Raw genomic sequence first — 18,698 nt, forward strand, 5'->3', positions numbered from 1 at the left:
TAAGTGGTTTGTCATTGTCGTGATGAAAACATGTCAAATGCCAGCCCGAAGCTCTCCAGCACCCAGAGCTAAGAATAATGGTAAACTTTGATTATTACCGTGTCAAGCAGCCGCAGCAGCAGCCGCAAGCAGCAGAGAGAAGCAGGAGGAGCAGCAGCAGCAGCTGGTCACAAGTAGCCGAAGCGCTCCACATTGATGTGTCTTGCGGTTTGGCTTGAAGCATTTTAATAGTAGCCATAAAAAATCATGTTTATTAATGATGCGGATAATTGTGCTGCGCTTGCTAGAGAATCGAGGCATAAGACAATCAAATGCTGAGATTTTATCCAATTCAAATTTGTTGTTCTAAGCTTTGGCTGTTGCTTTGGAATATATGTAATAAATAGATTTATTCATTTGATACTCATTAAAATGCTCATATTGCCACGAGGATCAGATGCTGCACAGATCTGAGACCAGAGATCAGAGATTGAAGTGCCCAAGACTCAACTGCTTGAATTGTCCTTTTAAAATTTATAGTTTAAATTCCTTTTCTACCGGCCTATACTAAATCTATTTTAAGTACTCGAAGCGATTTGAAACACTCCTGCAGTATCTTTTAAAAAATATAATAAAATAATAATCAAATGCAGCATAGAATATCTGAGATCTAAAATTGAGACAGATCACCGAAGCACTCCTACTTGAATTATCTTTCGCAATTGATTGGCAAACTAGTTTTTCGGCCAGCTTCAAGTGCATCTATTATATTTTTAGTAAAAATTCAATTGCTTGGCTTTAACTCTATATTTATTTGCTTAACGATTAACAATAATTTGTATTAAGAACAACTTTAGCATAATTTAGTAAAGCCTAACTTTCTCAATGCCATACCACAGAGTGGGGTACGGATCTTTCGGCTGGTATCGCTCAATAATATTGGTGAGCAGTGGCAGAGCCATCGCTAGTGGTTGCAAAGTGTTTTCATATATCTGGAACAGTTCCGCCCACTGGGCTAGCACTGCCATCAGCTCTTCATCTTTGGAGATGGTCAACAATGGAAAGTGTGAAGTGAGCAAGGCGCTCAGCCATTGGAAGGCTTGCAGCTCTGTGGGCGTATTGCCCAGCGTAACATTATCCAGGCTGGGTCGCTCCTCGAGCAGCATATCGGGATCGGTAGCCAGCACGTATAAGTGACGCAACAGCCGCTGAACATGCGACATTTCCAGACGTTGCTTGAGATGCTGCTCAATTGCCGTGGAATTGAAGCTGCAAGCGAGCACTGCATTAAGTAGCTCATCATTAGCCGGCTTGCTGGCATTGTCATCCGTTTCCATGGCGTCGCCATTGGTGAGCGACGTTGCAGTGTTGTCCAGCGCATAGCGCAAGCACCAGGCTAGCATATGCTCCGAGATGTTTGTGTAGCGCCGCACACACATCAGAATGTGCTCCGTGTTTCGCGTTTTAATGAACAGCGTTAAGAGTTTCTCTGTGATCTCCTCCTCGCCAGCGCCGCTGCGTTCCAATTGCCTGACTATTGCTTGCACGGCCAAATTCTGTGGCCCCTCATCAAAATAGTTGGTCATCAGCGTGATATTGACATCCTCCAGTCCGTTGGCCACTTGTATCACCTCCCCGTCAATATGCTGTTTGATGACGTCGTTTAGTTCGCTCTTCGATATTTCTGGTGATTCAAAAGCCACAGTTTTGCCATCGGAGGGTGGGAGCTCTGCTAAGAGTTGCTTCGACATCTTAAGCTTCGGCATATTATTGTGTGCTGCCTGATGGCGACTGCTGCCTGCAAATTTGATCGCCGCCTCAAGGGATTCCTCCTCATTAATATGATCCAGCTCAATGGGCGTCAAGTGTGTTTCATTCAACTGGGAGCCCAGCATATTCACCAGCAGTTCGGCATTCATGCGATATTCCACTGCGGCAATATTCCTGCCCATGGCCAGCAGGATGTGTTCGTCGCGTGCCCACAAACGCGAGAAATCCAAGTAAACTTTAAAGTATTGCTTGGCATTGACGATCTTAAACTGCGTGTTGTAGACAAGCAGAGAGGCGCCTTCTTGGCCATAGTTAGCCCCGTAGATGGCCGCAAAGTTCCGCGACAGACCATAAACTGACAGCTTGCTCTCCACATTGAGCTCGGCAAGCATTGACACAAACTGACCCGGTGAAGATTCATGGGAACGTTCTCCAAGGTTTAGAATGAAGATGCGTTTATCGGACCCTGTTCAAAACGGTTAAGGAAGAATGAATTTTCGGTACTACTAATGTTATGTTATTACTTACAAATAGTCATCAATTGTGGCCCAGTGTCACCTTCAACGACAGCGTGACCGGTTAGGCGTACCGTTTCCCTCTTTATGGGATAGACGCGTTTCTGGGGACTGGATAGGGCCTGCCGTATCAGATTAAATTCACCCGTAGCATGCTTTTCCTCAAAATACGTGAGCAATTTATGTCCATTTGCAAGGGTGTGAACTGTTGGCTTGCTCAGTGTTTTGCTGGCAGCAAGAGCCAATTGCTCGGCCGTATCCTCTTTTTGATTTTTCCGGGATTCCAAGGCTTTTGAAAGGGGCTGGCAGGAGCCATCGCTATATAAAACGAGTGCTTCGACTTCTGTATACACCACGTGCGCAATGCTCTTTTGGAACTGGGTGGATACTTAGTTAGTAACAATATAATCACATTTAATCCATTACAAACCTTTAACTTTTTGCACTTGGATACATCGGGTGTGTCCACATCCCACAGGCGTATCGAATGGTTGCCGAAGACCCCAACGTATTTCTGACTATGTAGATCGTAGACCACCTTTGTGGATAACTTTTCTGGCATGGACCAGCTGTACAACTGCTTATGTGTCCTAATCTGAAATTGTTTGTTCAATATTAACTGAAATTGTTACAGTATAAACGCATCGCAGCTTACATTCAAAATAACAACAACATTGCGAGCTAGCGTGGTGATTACATTTCCCGATTCCTTGTCGGCCGCCATGCCAAGAAACTCTTTGGGATCCGGTATAGGGAATAAATTGTAATATGATAAAAACTTGGACATTTTAAAGCAGTTTAATTAATGAAAACCGAATCAAAACAATGCAACACGTGCGGCTTAACCAACTCGGAATCTATCGAGTTGATTTTTGACGGGACTATCGATATTTTATAAGAATATCGATGGTATTAGATTAGAATTTTATTGGATTCATAAGATAAGAATAGATTCCAGAGAATAATGCAATTTTGTGTAACTTGAAACATGTAAAAGTATTAAATTAGTGGATTTATTTGTTTAATTTTGTTCGAAATTAATATATGCGAAATAATACCGTGGCTATAAAAATACCAAACAGCTGTTTTTGGCGTATGATTGCGTGTGCTGTTATGTTTTTTGCATTTGCTTACGTGCGGCCACATTGCTAGCTTAATTCAACGTGTTAGAATGGGTGGAAAAACGAAACAAGCGCCTCGCGTTAAAAACAATGCAAAGGTACGCAAAAAAAAACATGCTTGAGACGCACACAATGACTAATGGTTTTTGAATTTCATGATATTGCGATTAGCCGTCGAGCAGCAGCCGTACCGCGGAACTGTTGGGCACAACAACGCCCATATTCGTCGGATTCTCGGCTCAAGCTGATGGCAATTTGGTGCCCTTTGCTCCTGGCTTTGCCAGCGCCGAACAAATGCCAGAGACATTTGATGCCAACATAAGTCCACAGACCCAAATTATACTGCGTAAGCTATCCAAAAAGGATCCACTGACAAAGAAGAAGGCGCTGCAGGAGCTGCATGAGCTCATATCAGAATCCAATTTGGATGCACTCAAAAATATTTTGCCTTTGTGGCCAAAATTCTATCACAATCTGGCGAACGACGTAGAACATGCGGTGCGTGAGCAAACGCAGACCGTACAACAGTTGCTTGTCTCCAAATGCAAACGGGCCATGGCCCCATATCTTAAGCAACTGGTGCCCGTTTGGCTGGCCAGTCGCTACGACAGCTATGCGCCCGCAGCGAGCATTGCGAGAAATTCATTTCGTGAGACCTTTGCACGCTCCGGCGAAGTGTGCCTGCATTGCGAAAGTGAAATAATTGAGTACTGCGTGCGCAATTTGACCTTCCATACGCCGGCCACGCTGTCCATAGGCAAAAGCCTGAAGCCAGAGGAGGCAGAGCAAAAGTATCAACGCGTTGTCATTGGCAGTTTAAAGATGCTAGCTTACTTTATCGAGCAAACGGCACAGACAGCGCAGGAGAAGCTGAAGGAAGGCTTAGTCACGCTGCTGGCTCATCAAAAGTTCTGGACATTTGCCAAGCACAAGCTGCCCGCCATTAAGTAATTATCCTAACAAAGAGTATAAAACAGTCGTACAATTACTTTCTCTTCGCAGAGCTGCTTGGTTCGATTGCATCTACCATGTACTGCAATGTGCTCAATTGCTGGAAGTGCTCACGCCTCAAAAATCGCAGTTAACTACCACCAGCTTTCAGTTAATCGACGATGCCGATCCACTGGTCGCACCACACGTTTGGGGCTGCGTCTTGCTGTTGCAGAGTAACTATGCGGATTGGTACTCTCCGCTCAACATACGCAAAGCCCTGCTGCCGAAGCTCTCTTCGCTGCTGCGCAACGCCTTCAATGGCAATGCTCAGGCAATTTGTCCGAATCTGTTGCCGTTTCTATCGAAAATTACTGCCGAAAGCTTGCAGGACTTGGACCTTTATGAATTCTATCAGCGCTTCTTCGATGACCTAAAATCAGCAGCCGTGAACCCACATGAGCCGCCGCTCTGCAAACAAGAGATCTCCATCATACACAATGCGTACTTTGAATGCTTGCGCTTTATGCTGCAGCAGATCAACAACAATGCTCAGCGTACCCCTGAAATAGAGGAGTTTGGCTATGGGCTGCTGGAGCACCAGATATTGGAGCCCATTGGCAACTTGCTGCACAGCGAAAGTATTCATGTCAAGTACTTCTTCCAACATACATCAGCGTTGGTTGCGTTCTGGGATCGTGAGTGCAATAGTAATGCGGATAAGAGCGCCTGCTCCTTATATGTGCAGCTGCTAAGCAAGTTCTGGACGCGCATCTTTGAGCTGGTTACCCAAGATCTCGCAGCGGAGGATGTCAATGAGCAGCTTCTGTCCCATGTGCTGCTGTTGGTGCAGGATCTGCATGTGGCCAATCCCAGCTTGGAAACACAGAGTGTTAAGTTTGCCGAGGCAGATGAGGAAGCAACTGCTGCAGAGCCCACTTCCCAGCAGTCGACGCCCACCAAAAAGGCCCACGATGCGGCCGCCTTCATACAGAAAGAACTCAAACAGTTGGTTGTGAAACTCGTGCGCATTTGCCTAGATAAGGCGAGCAGCAGCAGCAACTGTGCTCGCTTCATTAGACAAGTGCGAACGCTGACCAAAATGTTTGCAGACGCTGACTTCTACAAGAGTTTGACCGAAGAAGGCGAGCTGCGTGCTACACTGGATAAATTTGTATCGATTCTGGAACAGTTAAATGGAGATGTTTGTGAGTCGGTTGTTGATATTGTCTTTGAGATTCTGTCGATGCTCGACCCTGGGCCGCGCTTCGAGTATATTGGGGACACTCTGCTGAAAGTAAGCGAATATTACATCAAATTGGAAACTGTTTTAGATTTATTATTCTTGTATTCCAGATTCAACAACAGCGCGTACAGAATTTACTGCTGCATCGCCTGCTCTCGTATCCCCTATGCACCGAGCCTGCCGTGCGGCAAATGCTCGCCAGCTCGGAGACATGCGAGGTAATCACACGCATTGCCAAAGAGGTGGTGCTGGATAACGATCGGGATAAGTTGAATTTGCTCCACAAATGCTTCTTTCAAACGGACACGGGTGATATTCTAATAAATGCAGCCACTGTGGACAATATACTGTTGGCCATGTGCGAGCCATTGAATAAGATAGCCGAGAACGATATGGTCGAGGTGTGCGGCAGTTTTATAGCTCAGATAATGCCTGTCATATGCAGCAAGGCGAACTCATCGCTGGCCGTGCGGCAGCAGGTGTTCTTGAAGCTGTTCAAGTTTAGCCTGGAGCAGAAAGTTAGCGACTATCTGTCGGAGGACACGCTGTGGGAGATAACCACCTGCTGGCAGGATGCACTGTCCAGCAAGGACATCGAAATCAACGACGAGCTGCTGCACAGCTGTGCGCGCATAGTGGAGGAACTGGTAACGAATGCCGAGCACGATGCCAACAGCTTGCAAGACATGGCCGAGACAATGGCCAAATTTATCATCTGCTCCACGGAGAACATTGAGGATGAGACTCAGCGGTTGTCGCGCATAGACGAGACCTTGGTGGCGTTGCTTACCTCTCAGCTAAAGACAAATGAGCTTGTGCTGCAATTCGAACATCATTCTGTTTATTTGGAGACAGTGCACAGATCACTTAGCGCTGGCATTCCCTTCAGCAGTGCAGGCTTTGATGAAGCCAAGGTCATCCCACTGGTAAAACGAGCCACCCTCAATTTCACCACAATCTGCAAGCTGGTTTGCCGCGTTGAGAGTCCACAGATGACGGAAGTCTCCAACGAAGGCGAGGATGAGCTCACCGAAGATTATTGTGATCCCAATGCCAATCTGCTGAAGCAATGGAGCGACTGCCTCATTGCTGAGATGCTGCAGTGCATGCATGTGGCCTCTGCTGCCGATGCCTGGCTAGATCTCGCCGAAAACGTAGACGACGCCAGTGAGGATCTGGTGCTCTATCTGTCCGAGCAGGTGTGCAGCTTTCTGGGGAACGTCAGTGAGTTGGTAGAAATCATACAGGAACGGCTGCAGCAGGAGGCGTTGCAGGAAAATAATGCCATAATCTATCGTCTGTTGGGCTATTTGATTAACACTGCTCATTACAAGTCGTTTGAGGAGAACGCCACGATTGTTCTGCACGAAGATCTCGCCGAACAGTTTCTGTCGAAGGGCGCAATTAATGCTTATGTGCTAATAATGCAGGTAAGTAAACTGCAAGTAATTCCCTTAATCATTTACTAAAGCATTTCTCTTTACAGCATTTGCTGCCGAAACTGGCGCAAAACTCACTCAACTGGAGTAGCACCATCATGCGCACGGAACCCAAGGATGTGTGGTCAAAAGCAGCTGTTTTCCGCTCTGTGATACTCAATAATTTCGAGTCTGATAGGAATATGCAAACGGATCGCAATTATGTTGCTGCTGTGGTCCAGTATATAACTTACATTGGGGATCAGCAGAGCTCAACGAAAGAGCTGTTCCACCATAATGTGTAGGTTTATATTTGCGTATATTCTGATTATATTTTGTATTGAGCTTTCTTTTACTAAATCAGCGAATTACTTAATCAACCATATGAGGCAGTGATAGGCACTGTGGAAATTATTAAGCTGCTAGAAGAGGTCATACGACGCTTTCCCTATGAGCTGACCATTAAGAACTGGGATACCATACGCATTGGCCTTGGCTCCTGGGTGCTTACAGTTTCCAAATCGATAGCAAATTACAAAGACCCAAAGGTGAGTAGACCATAACTAGCTAAATATGTTTATCTTAGCTAAGACACACTTTTCTCTATTTGGCAGACATCCTTCTTCATTGTGGCTGTGTTTAAACTATTTTCTAAGCTCATTGATTTCGTTCAATTCGAGAAGGAGAAGAGCTCAACACAAATGCTTACGAATATGATTGAGGAGTGGGAGAGCCTGTTTGCCAGGGAGGTGAATGTGGTGCTCTTCAAGTCCTACTATAAGCTGACTCACGAGACAGATGTGGAGCCAGAATTCCGTGCCTGCTACAGGGCTTTGTTGAACCGCATAATTCCTGCGCTGGAACTGATGGACTATAGATATATTTATCAGGTAGCTAAACTCAATCATAATTATATACAACGTCGACTTCAATACGATCTCCTTGGTTTAGTTTTGCAAGGCGCCCAACTCAACGCTGTCTCTGGATCATCTCTGCAATTTCCTGCTCAAGCAGCTACACAGCTGCCAGCATTCCGTTCGCATGAATGCAGTTCACGCGCTTCGTCAGCTGACGCCGCAGTTCGTGGCCGACGACATTGAGCTAAATGATAAGCAAAGCGATAATATTGAAGCTGCCTCTTCGACCATATCGAAGTGGCATTTCCTCAATCGCTTTGAGGACTACCTGAATCGATATGATGCACTCATACGCAAATATTTGCCAGAGTTCAACTTTAAGGTGACCGAACTGGAGGATCTGGAGCCAATCGATAGGCACGATGCCTTTAGCTATTTGCTAATCTGGGACTGTATAATAAATTGCTGTGCCAAGTCGCCAGTCGCATTGCGCTCTGTCTACACGAGCTGGCTGAACGAGAATCATTACGAGGAGGTAAGAGTTTTCACGACAATTAAATTTTACTATCGATTTGGGCCTAACACACTATAAATTTGTTTATGCACTATATAGAATTTTCTACATTTCCTGTTCCGTGCCATGCCAGTGGACATATTGAAGAATCATAGCGCCAAAGTACACAGCAATGGTGTTTTCAAAGAGTTAACTTGGATTGAGCTGCAGAGTAAGTAGTTCTCTCTCCACTCATTTTCTCTCTCTCTCTCTCTCTCGTCTCAGCATTGATTTAATTTATGAGCGTCTCTTCCGAAGGTAAGTCATAACGGAAATCTTCGCCAAAGGTCTCATAATCCGTTATGCCCATATCTAGATCCTCCTGCATTTCATCGGCCTGCTCTTCCGACAGCGAAATGTAATCCGTAACTGGCACGAATGTCTCGTCATTTTCACCGTGCATCGAACGTGCCACTGGTATTTGTTGTGGTGCCATGTATATGTTCAAGTTCGATATGAATTTGTTGATCCAAACGGTCAGATTGTTGGCCAAAATGCGTTGATAGTCGCGCAAGTTACTTGTTGTATAGAATTCTTGTTCTGCAACAGATGAAACAAGTGTATATATAGAGAGTAGACAGTAGAGTAGACATTCAATCTTGGAATCACTTTCGACTCACCAGTAAACTCCTTGATTCGCTCCAATATGACAGAGGACAGAGGCGATTGCTCATCGATGATGAACTGATCGTTCAGCAGGAAGTCCTTCATCTCTTCGAAGAGTACGCAAATAATTTTCATCATCTGCTTGCGTTGACGCTCAATGATGAGCTTCTTGAGTCCAGTGCAGCGCTGTTTGTGCTTCTTTCGGAGGGCACGACGCTGCCGTATCTCCTCCTCCAAGTACTCCATCGCCTTTTCCAGGGACATCGTCTCGACCGCTGGCTTCGGCTTCATTTGCTCTTGCAGCGCTGCCAAATGGCGCGGGGAGAGAATGTGCCTGAAATACTTGTAGGTGTCCCTGACTCGCAATGGATGCGGAATCGCCAAGCGTTCCATGCGAGCCGTACATATGGGCACGTAGATCTTTTTGGTGATATAACGGGGCTGTCTCAGTCGCTGGGGCGAGAGGAAATTCTTCTTGGGTGTGGCCAGAAAGCACGTGTGCTCCTCACGCTTCAGCATATCACGGTCAATGATTATCTGGCCGGTGTGCTGGCAGGGCACATAGCACGGATGGTAGCGCGGGCAAACACAAAAGAACTTATACATATGCTGCGGCGAGGGTATTTCCGTTTTCACCAGACGCGGTATGCGCTTCGCCCGATCCGGCCGCAGCTGCACCATGGCCAGGCGAGCGTTCAGCTCATCAGCCACCGTAATGTCGTCGATCTTGGGCGGCACAATCGGCTGTGGTGGCAGATCGCTCAGCATCGTATTGAAGTTGACCGCCTCCGCCACGCTCTTCTCATTCTCTAGCCTTATTTCGCGAGCTGGCGCCTCGCTGGCGATTTCATAGAAGTTCAACGGTTTCTTTTCCATAATCAATGTTATTAAATGAACAACACGACAAAAAAAATATATACATATATCACAAACGAAATATTTGGAATGAGTTTGACATGAGTTTGTGTGATGTGTGTGATGGTTTGCTGCTTGTAGTGGCCTGCTCTAACATTAATAAATATCATTTCTTGTACTCGAACAGATCCCCGCCTGTCAGTGGAACGATATGCCTGCCATCTGTATACGGAAGTGTTGCGCAAGTTGCCCGCCGTGGTGCGCAAATGGTGGAACACCAGCCAATCCAGACAGAAGAACTTTGTGGACAATCTAACATCGAACTATGTGAGCTCTCTGATCTGCACCGAGGAGCTGAAGGCAATCGTTAATCGCAAGGAAAAACACGAGAACATGCAGGTGGGCATTCGTTTCACCTGAACTCCTAATGTATGTGCTTCATTTAGACCTTCTCCTCGATGCTCATGCGCAACGCAAACACCACAATAATGCTGATGAGCAACAGAATAATGACTACGGCTCGAAAGATCTCTAGCGGCACCATTCTGTAGCTGCGATAGTTTTGCCGCGCTTCGTTCACGATCGGTGTATAGGAGTCGTCCGGCACTAAAGGTCCAAGAGCAATGAGCACATTAATTCTCGAGCGAGTTGTTTTGATAGCGCTACGATCGTTTGTCATCTGTGGTCGTTCAATCGGTTTGGGTTTTGTTTTGGGTGGAATTCGGCTGAAATATATATTATATATATGTAGATAGTAAACTTCACAGAGCTCTTTGATTATTATTATATTTCGTTCGCTTTCCTTTACAGGTGACTGTGCACACGTCCACTCGAGAGGTCTTGGCCGTCTATGCCATTGACGAGGCACGCATGGAGCTGGTCATTACGCTGGCGCCCAACTATCCGCTCGGCGCCGTTAAAGTCGAGTGCGGCAAGCAGATTGGCGGCCGGGCCAATTCACGCAATGTTGGCATGCAGCTGACCATCTTTTTGACGCATCAGGTGAGTGAGGAACTGGAAATATAAGAATTACAAATTTTAATATGGATTTCAATTGCTTTGTAGAATGGCACGATTAATGACGGTCTCACGATGTGGAAAAACAATTTGGATAAGAAATTCGAGGGCGTGGAGGAGTGTTATGTTTGCTATACGGTCATACACCAGGACACCTGCCAGCTGCCCAAATTGACGTGCAAGACATGCAAAAAGAAGTTTCACGGACCCTGTTTGGTGAGCTCAAAGAGCTTCTTCGCCCATTGCAATTCAATCTATAATCCTTGAATTTCTCTTACAGTACAAATGGTTCACCACCAGCAGCAAATCCACCTGTCCAATTTGCCGTAACGTCTTCTAGAGCATCTGCTTCCTTAATACAATTTTTGGCGACACGTATTAATCTAGGCACAAGAAAAACATTGCTGTTAGTCAGCTGTCAAATTTTTCGGGCTCTATATGTAAATCAGTAACAATAAATTCGCAATAGTTTTAAATTACATAAATGTTATTATTATTATAAGGTCGAGTAGTATCAACATCTCATCAACCTAGTAGGCCATGCTGGCAACGAAACTCTTTGCCCACTGATATATAATTTTCTTATATTACTCTCGATATTTGACACGCTCAGACCTAAAAGCGAACGGAACATTTTTCAAATCATAAAATTCGTGTGAATATTTTTTCTTTGTCTCTCTCATAAAAATGGCTAAGCAAATGAAGATAATCGGCAGTTGTCCGTTTTGTCAACGTGAGGTTGGCAGCGATATGCGTCCCATTAACCAACTGAATATGGAACACATCACTATACTGGCCAACGAGCTCAAGGATCTTCAGCCAGCTGCATCGAATGAGTGCCAAACAAGTCACCATAGCACGACTGCAACAATGGGTTCCAATACCGAATCGAATGAGGCCAAATCTGTATCACTTCTAACGGAAGCTATGCTGAAAATGGTTAAGGAGGAGTTTGAGCGTCCTGCAGGCACTGAGGTAAATTTCCAACAGACTTCATAGACTCCCTTTTATTTTGTGTGATTTTTGTTCAGCGTCAAATACCTGGCGATCATGCGGAGCTCATTCTGGCCATGCTCTCCGAAGAGCAGAATTCCTATGATAAATTTTTGAAGAATGAAAGCTCTAGGTCCGTTCCGAAGCGCTCCAGGAAGTAATAGTGCCAGCAAAGCAACTCGAATCTTCCCCTCAACTCAATTCACAAAATTTACAGTCTGTGCTGATCCTCTTTCCATGTTGAATACCGCTGTTATTGTGAGACGCTGAGCCGTCATTAAATATAATTTTCATAGTCGTTTGATTAAATTGTATTTGTCTCTTTCTTTCGGCTAAATGTGGTTCCTTTTGCCTTTAGCATTTCCTTATCTATTAGGCTGCTATAGCTCAAGGCATTCCAAAAGACCTAAATCCATTGAGAATGGGAAATCGGGTTATATTGTCTTTAGATTAAATTAGATTATCTTACCAAATATAAAAAAATATACTATGTACAAAATAATTGATAACATTTTATGAATATTTCTAATAAGCGAATATAGAAGTCAGATGGAATGTATTTAAGAGTATTTCTTGATCATACATTTATTATATGTATTTATATCAACAATCTTTAAAAAGAAAATAAAATGGTTGCTACAGAATAAGACGTCACAGCAATATGTTTATTAAATGATATATATTTATTTTTTAAATATATTTTTTTTCATTTATTTATTTATTTTTTTTTAAGTTTGTATTTTTAAAGGAAATTTTGGAAAAAAAAAATGCTTGAAGGTAATTTTGAAAAATTAAAAAATTAAGTATTCGATATATATATTATTTTTAATTTATTATTATTATTGATATATTTTTTGCCTATTTAATAAAAACCAATCAAATAATTTAATATATAATAAATATAAAAATTAAAAAAAAAAATTAATTATAATTCATTTTCATTTTAAATGAAAAAACCACTATTTTCAAATAAATATATTTAAATAAAAAAAATTCGAAATGTCAGCTCCCATCTGGAGCTGTTGCTCCAACAGCCGGAGCACTCGTAGCCATCGCACCGTTTACTCGTTTCCAGCCACGTGCTGTATGCACACTGATTGAAGCAACCACCCGGAAAGTTCACGATTCTGCGCTGTGGCCGCAACGCCTTCGCTTGGCTCCCTTTTGGGGTGGGGCAGACGAAATAACGAAATGACGAACGCATCAGTTTTGCAGTGCAGTTTGGTGAGGGTTTGTTAACTGGGATTAGGCACGCCATCGCTCGATATATAGCGGCGGGCCAATGCGTTAAGCCAAAATGACGTAAGCTCTCGCACGAATATGTCAACAGCTCAACCGAAACTTGGCCAGCGTGTACAAGTAGCGGGCAAGCATCAACTTAGCGGCCGTGTCGCCTATGTGGGGCGCACCACATTCGCTGGCGGCCAGTGGTTCGGTATTGTGCTGGACGAGCCGCGTGGCAAAAACAATGGCACTGTCCATGGCAGCACCTACTTCAAGTGTGCGCCCAACTGCGGCCTCTTTGTGCGTGCCCAGCAGCTGCAGCCGTTGCTAGGCTCCAGCCCCATGGACGAACTCAAGCGCAAACAGGACAATAATCGCACAACGGAGAGCATGCAACGTGAAACGAACAAGCTGAAGCTGACCCACAGCAGGCAGCGCAGCAGGCAGACAGCAGCAGCAGCAGCGGCAGAAGAGCAGGTGAGTCACCCGAACAGCTGTGGGTGGAGTAGAGTGAAGTGAAGTGAAGTGGAGTGGAGTGCAGCTGAGCCATGTCATATATACATATGGAATGCCATTGTTAATTAATTAATTTAATGCTCTGCAGAGGGAGGCGAGCTCATCAGCCGAGCGCTTGAGCAGAAGGCCACCAGAGAGTGCAACTTTTACCATGACCACGTCCAAGACTTGGATAACTTCCACACAGCTGCAACCACAAGCGCCACCAAAGGTAAGCAAGCTGAAATATCTTAGAGATGTTGAAAAGTGAAAAGTAATAATAATAATTAACAATTATAGGTACCAGATCCAGAGCCAGTGCCTTTGGTGCGGCAGCAGCAGGCAATGCAGCCGGAGACTGTAACACAGAGTAAATCAGCAGAGGCTCAAGCTCAGGCTCAAGCTAAGACCCTGGCTAAGGATCAGGCTCAGACTCAGGCTCAGGCTAAATCTCAGGCTAGAGCTATGGCTCAGGCTCAAGCCCAGCCCCAAGCTGAGGCTCAGACTCAGGCTCAAGCTCAGGGCGAGACTCAGTCCCAGGAACAAGCTGAGGCTCAAGCTCAAGCTAAGAGTCAGGCAAGGGCTAACGCTCAGGCTCTGGCTAAGGCTCAGTCCCAGGAACAGCAACAGGCTCAGTCCCTGGCTCAGTCGCAGGCTCAGTCCCAGCAACAGGCTCAGGTTCAAGCTCAGGCTAAATCCCAGGCTCAGCCACAGCCTCAACCACAGTCTCAGTCTCAGGCAGCTCGAGCCCAGTTCGAGCGGGCCGCTGTCCAGTCATCCGTATTGACGCCACCGGCCATGACCTGCAATCAGCGACGCTCCACATCCTATACACAGCTGCGGCCGACGCGCATCAGCCAGCCGAAGCCGACGACGGCACAGGCGCAGAGCACCACGGCGCAGCTGACGCTGGCCATGCCCGTGCCGCTGGCGCTGGCGCCCAAGCGCAGCAAGACGAGCATGAGCCCCACGAGCAGTGTGAAGCGGGTGGCGCCCGCTGCATTTGTGGAGGCTGGATTTCTGGAGATTTTGCGGCCGCAGTTTACGCCGGGTCCGGCGCTGCGCACGCCCAGCACTGTGGCGCCACCTATGGAGAGCGCCGAGCTGCGGCAGCTGCGCGAGGAGTTGCAGCTGCTGCGTGTGCAGCGGAGCGAGGACAAGCTGAAGCTGCTGGAGCTGGAGCGCATCAAGATCCACAACGAACAGCTGCTGGAGTTCAAGTCGCAGATCATGACGCAGCAGGTGCTGCTGCAGCGCGAGTTGCAGCGCTGCCGGCACGAGCAGCGGGAGTCGCTGGAGCTGACGGCCAAATACAAGCGGGAGCTGGACGACGTGGCCGAGAGTGTGGAGCTGCTGACACTGGACAAGGAAATGGCCGAGGAGCGTCTGGAGACGCTGCAAATGGAGCTGGAGACGCTGCAGGAGCGCAACGATGAGCTCAGCCTGGATCTGGAAATACTGCGTGCCGAGCAGGAGCAGGACCACAACGAAGACCAATGCCTGGAGAAGACGGAGAAGCAATCCACGAACACGACGACGCTGCAGTCGACGGGCGAGCTCCTGCGCCTCGAGCAATATAACCAGCGACTGCGAGAGACGGTGGTCCGACTGCGAGACACCCTGGCCCATGAGAAGCAGCTGGCGCAGCGCACACACAAGGAGCTGGAGACGAAACACTCGGAAATCAACGAGCTGAAGAGCATCAAAGAGCTGCAGAGCCGACGCGTCGATCAAATGGAAATGCAGCTGATGGACCTGAAGGAGCAGGTGGATGCTTCACTGGGCGCTGAGTCCATGGTCACGCAGCTGGCCACGCTCAAGCTGGAGCTGGAGGAGCGTGTGAAGCTGCTGGAAGATGAGGTCTCCGAGCTGGAGGCGCTGGAACAAATACAGGAGCAGCTCATCGAGAGCAACCAGGAGCTGGAATCGGATCTGCGGGACGAAATCGACAAGCTCAACAGCCAGGTGAAATCGCTGGAGCAGCAGAAGAACGCCGCTGTGGAAAGCCTCTACGATCGTGATGTGACCATATTGAAGTTCAGAGATCTGGTGCGTCAGCTCCAGGAGCAGCTGCAGCTGAAATCAGACGGCGGCAATCTCTCCATCGAGGACTTCAGCAGCGCCAATGAATCGCAGCAGGAGGAGACCTCCCAGCAGAGCCTGGCCGACTACCAGCACATCTTCAGCGTGAGCAAGGCCTATGGACGGGCATTGGAGCAGCAGCTCAAGGCTGTCGAGCTGCGACTCGAGCGCCAGCATCTGGAGCACGTGCTGGCCTTTGTGCCCGAGCAGTTTCTCCTGCGCGGCGGTGAGCACGACGTGGTGCTGGTCATGCTGCTGCTGGAGCGCATGAACGACAAGCTGGAAATCGTTTGCCAGGCCATCAATGAGAAGTTTCCGAATGCCTGCGAGTTCGGTAAGTTAAAGCAGGGATAACTAATTGGAGAGTTGGAGGAAGAGATTATAAGAAAATTGTTGGTTATGGGCGAGAATGCAGAGAAGTGAAGAGAGTACCTAATATTCGAGTGCATTCTAATTAGTTTACCAATTGGAATATTTTTTGGCACTTAATAAATTTTGGCTATTAAGTAATTTTAGTATATTCTATTCATATTTTTAGACATAATGATTTCCTTTATTTATTTTAGTACTAAATTCCCAATTGGAATGCATGTGCACCTTAATTTGTGAATTAATTTTTATCTTTCAAATGGAATATCTATGGATCTTTTAAAAATAGAATTCCGCGTAGTTTAATAATTTTATTGAGCAATTAATCTCATATTATTTTAATTTTTAATGGATAATTGAAAAATTATTTTCAATAGAATCTAATTAGATTCCTTCCCAATGGACCTTTAGGTTTATTTATTTATTTATTTTTTCCAAATATAATATGAATCTCTCAGCAATTGATTTTTATGATTGATTAAATTACTATATATGCTTCTATTTTAGCATTTGAGTTAGTAGTTAGTTAGTTAAATAATTAATGTTTCTTAATATATTGCTGCATACATATATGATATCTCCTTCACTTTCCCACTCCTTTCTACCAGGTCGCGATGCCATCTTTGAGGGCTACTCCGTGCAGCGTTACATCTTCCGGGCGCAGTGCATCTACTTGCTGAAGAGCCTGCAGCTCGTGCTGCAGCAGTTCCGCTACGGGCTCAACCACTGCGACTACGAGCTGTGCACGCACGCGGCCATCTATCGCATTGATCTGGAGGCACAGGAGCAGCAGCTGGATGAGTTTGTGCGGCTGCTGAAGACGGGTCAGCTGGACGAGCATACGAATTGTGAGCCCATACGCCGAGTGCTGCACTACATCAATGGGCTGCACCAGAATCTGATGCCGCCGCAGACGCTGGTGGATCTGCTGGACGAGCAGCAGCTGTATGGCGCCCTGATTGAGGTGTACGAGGCGGGCATGGATTCGGTGAATGCGAATGCGGGCATGCTGCACACCATTATACAGCTGGGCGATGAGCAGACCGCCTCCTTCCACTGCATGCAGCTGCTCATGGAGCACAGCTGCGCGGCCAAGCAGAAGCTGAAGAAGCTGCAACGTAAGCTGAGCTCCAATAAGACCGCCGCCGCCTGGACGGGCATGCAGTGTGCCCGGTACCAGCGCATACTGGAGGCCAACGAGGCCCTGGGCGCGCTCATCAGCATGCTGGGCGTGTCCGCTCGAGAGGCGACCAAGGACTCCAATGGGGGCATAGCGCACGAGAAGCTCTGGCGCATATTGAGCCTGAACTACAGCAAATATGCGCCTGCGCAGGAGACGGAGCAGCGGGAACTGGACGCGTACAGTCAGCGATGCATGCAGCTGCTGGAGGAGCAGCTCGAGGAGCTCTGCGCCCTGCTGGAGCCCCGCGATGTGAACACTGAGTATGTGCGCCACTCCAGCTCCAATACGCTGCAGCAGCGCGCCGCCCAAATTAGGCGGCACTACGAGGACGTCAAGAACCTGGAGCTGTCTGTGGCCGAGCGGGACAAGGAGCTGAAGGCACTGAAGTACTCGGCCAAGCTGAAGCAACAGGATTACTCGGAGCTGCAGGTGCGCAAGGAGATGGCCGAGAAGCAGGTGCATCGCTTTAGCCACGACTATTGCCAGACGCTCACCCAGATGGCAGAGGGCCTGGAGCAGCTGGAGCAGGCCATGCTCTCCAAGGAGGCGGCCATGCAGCATGCCCTGAACACACTCAACGACAAGCTGACCGCCCTGGAGCTGGCCCAGCAGCATTGCCAGCAGCAGCAGCAGGTGGACAGCGCCTGTGTGAGCAGCTCGACGCGCATTTGCAACCGGGAGCTGAACATGATGCATCAAGCGCTGCGCCAGGAGCGCGCCCTGCGCGTCCAGCTGCAGGACAATGCGCTCTGCAGGAGCTTTGCTGCCCTGGAGCCGTTGCATGTGCCGCAGCTGGAGCAGAACGGCGAGCTGGCCCGCCTGGAGGCACAGCTGCGCCGCTTGAAGAACCAGTGGCTACTCGCCCACCTCGACCTGGGCCCCGCTGGCCACGAGCGTCGCTCCCAAATCAAGCTCCAGGCCAGTCGACTGCTGCGACATATCTTCCAAGCCTATTGCACACAGAATCCACATCGAGCGGCGCCCACAGATTTTGGCTTATTCATCAGCGACGATCTGAGGCGCGTCCTATAGGCCAACTTATATATACATCTATATATACACATACTTATAGTATTAGACTTCAATTGTATTACGGCGAAAATAATAGTACATTGTGATTTGCTGCTTAAACCAATTAACAATTATAGTGTTCGTTTTGTTTGTTAATCGAAAGCTAATTAAATTTGCAGCATATAGCGAAAATATTGAACAATTAACAATCGAGTTTTGTTGCTCTCGTGAAGAAATAAAATCTCAAATATAACTGATGGGCTTATGCATTATTTGGATAAACTTACATATATCCAACTAGTCCCTCTGATAAAAATTTGAGTTATTATATATATATAAATTATATAAATATATATATTTAAAAAAATTTGAATTTTTCGTTGTGTGAAATTACAGAATTTTTGGTTTATACTGACTGTTTAATAATTAGATTATTTAAGTTGATTAGAAAAATTATAATTTATTAATTTTAGT

General features: G+C 46.7%; 5 protein-coding genes across 5 annotated transcripts; 3 read left to right on the forward strand and 2 right to left on the reverse strand.

Annotated features, from left to right (window-relative positions):
* Window positions 1-771: 771 nt before the first annotated feature.
* LOC149269274 (uncharacterized) lies at window positions 772-3,234 on the reverse strand. The gene is made up of 4 exons (XM_089468673.1): window positions 2,920-3,234; window positions 2,695-2,859; window positions 2,278-2,641; window positions 772-2,215 (listed from the first exon to the last, which is right to left on the reverse strand). The coding sequence occupies exons 1-4, from the start codon at window positions 3,049-3,051 to the stop codon at window positions 843-845; spliced, it is 2,034 nt and encodes a 677-aa protein (XP_089324799.1). The 5' UTR covers window positions 3,052-3,234; the 3' UTR covers window positions 772-842.
* Window positions 3,220-11,352, forward strand: Ltn1 (E3 ubiquitin-protein ligase listerin). The gene is made up of 13 exons (XM_089468670.1): window positions 3,220-3,483; window positions 3,557-4,332; window positions 4,388-5,612; window positions 5,672-6,991; window positions 7,048-7,280; window positions 7,344-7,527; window positions 7,594-7,869; window positions 7,931-8,371; window positions 8,450-8,561; window positions 10,038-10,249; window positions 10,661-10,852; window positions 10,916-11,083; window positions 11,148-11,352. Exons 1-13 carry the CDS (start codon window positions 3,436-3,438, stop codon window positions 11,205-11,207), a joined length of 5,247 nt encoding a protein of 1,748 aa, XP_089324796.1. The 5' UTR covers window positions 3,220-3,435; the 3' UTR covers window positions 11,208-11,352.
* On the reverse strand, window positions 8,379-9,947 carry Rcd7 (Reduction in Cnn dots 7). Its single transcript, XM_089468679.1, has 2 exons — window positions 9,010-9,947; window positions 8,379-8,929 (listed from the first exon to the last, which is right to left on the reverse strand). The coding sequence occupies exons 1-2, from the start codon at window positions 9,869-9,871 to the stop codon at window positions 8,622-8,624; spliced, it is 1,170 nt and encodes a 389-aa protein (XP_089324805.1). The 5' UTR covers window positions 9,872-9,947; the 3' UTR covers window positions 8,379-8,621.
* Window positions 11,353-11,419: 67 nt separating the features above from the next.
* On the forward strand, window positions 11,420-12,169 carry LOC108612573 (uncharacterized). Its single transcript, XM_018005500.2, has 2 exons — window positions 11,420-11,842; window positions 11,899-12,169. The coding sequence occupies exons 1-2, from the start codon at window positions 11,555-11,557 to the stop codon at window positions 12,019-12,021; spliced, it is 411 nt and encodes a 136-aa protein (XP_017860989.2). The 5' UTR covers window positions 11,420-11,554; the 3' UTR covers window positions 12,022-12,169.
* A 776-nt stretch (window positions 12,170-12,945) lies between these two features.
* Dred (Dctn1-related) lies at window positions 12,946-18,477 on the forward strand. Its single transcript, XM_089468671.1, has 4 exons — window positions 12,946-13,561; window positions 13,689-13,811; window positions 13,880-15,995; window positions 16,639-18,477. Exons 1-4 carry the CDS (start codon window positions 13,181-13,183, stop codon window positions 18,243-18,245), a joined length of 4,227 nt encoding a protein of 1,408 aa, XP_089324797.1. The 5' UTR covers window positions 12,946-13,180; the 3' UTR covers window positions 18,246-18,477.
* Window positions 18,478-18,698: the final 221 nt, after the last annotated feature.

This window comes from Drosophila arizonae, chromosome 4 (genome assembly GCF_054131065.1).
Source record: "Drosophila arizonae isolate 15081-1271.41 chromosome 4, UAZ_ARI_1.0, whole genome shotgun sequence".
NCBI classification, from domain to species: Eukaryota; Metazoa; Arthropoda; class Insecta; order Diptera; family Drosophilidae; genus Drosophila; species Drosophila arizonae.

Bases quoted from the DNA above. Each gene is read 5' to 3' on its own strand.
- LOC149269274 (XM_089468673.1), bottom strand. From the start codon at position 3,051: ATGTCCAAGTTTTTATCATATTACAATTTATTCCCTATACCGGATCCC. The intron at 2,860-2,919 runs GTAAGCTGCGAT...AAACAATTTCAG, and splicing joins ATGTTGTTGTTATTTTGAAT to ATTAGGACACATAAGCAGTT. The intron at 2,642-2,694 runs GTTTGTAATGGA...GTATCCACCCAG, and splicing joins CCAAGTGCAAAAAGTTAAAG to TTCCAAAAGAGCATTGCGCA.
- Ltn1 (XM_089468670.1), top strand. From the start codon at position 3,436: ATGGGTGGAAAAACGAAACAAGCGCCTCGCGTTAAAAACAATGCAAAG. The intron at 6,992-7,047 runs GTAAGTAAACTG...TTCTCTTTACAG, and splicing joins CTTATGTGCTAATAATGCAG to CATTTGCTGCCGAAACTGGC. The intron at 7,528-7,593 runs GTGAGTAGACCA...TCTATTTGGCAG, and splicing joins CAAATTACAAAGACCCAAAG to ACATCCTTCTTCATTGTGGC.
- Rcd7 (XM_089468679.1), bottom strand. From the start codon at position 9,871: ATGGAAAAGAAACCGTTGAACTTCTATGAAATCGCCAGCGAGGCGCCA. The intron at 8,930-9,009 runs GTGAGTCGAAAG...CATCTGTTGCAG, and splicing joins GCGAATCAAGGAGTTTACTG to AACAAGAATTCTATACAACA.
- LOC108612573 (XM_018005500.2), top strand. From the start codon at position 11,555: ATGGCTAAGCAAATGAAGATAATCGGCAGTTGTCCGTTTTGTCAACGT. The intron at 11,843-11,898 runs GTAAATTTCCAA...ATTTTTGTTCAG, and splicing joins AGCGTCCTGCAGGCACTGAG to CGTCAAATACCTGGCGATCA.
- Dred (XM_089468671.1), top strand. From the start codon at position 13,181: ATGTCAACAGCTCAACCGAAACTTGGCCAGCGTGTACAAGTAGCGGGC. The intron at 13,562-13,688 runs GTGAGTCACCCG...AATGCTCTGCAG, and splicing joins CAGCAGCGGCAGAAGAGCAG to AGGGAGGCGAGCTCATCAGC. The intron at 15,996-16,638 runs GTAAGTTAAAGC...CCTTTCTACCAG, and splicing joins TCCGAATGCCTGCGAGTTCG to GTCGCGATGCCATCTTTGAG.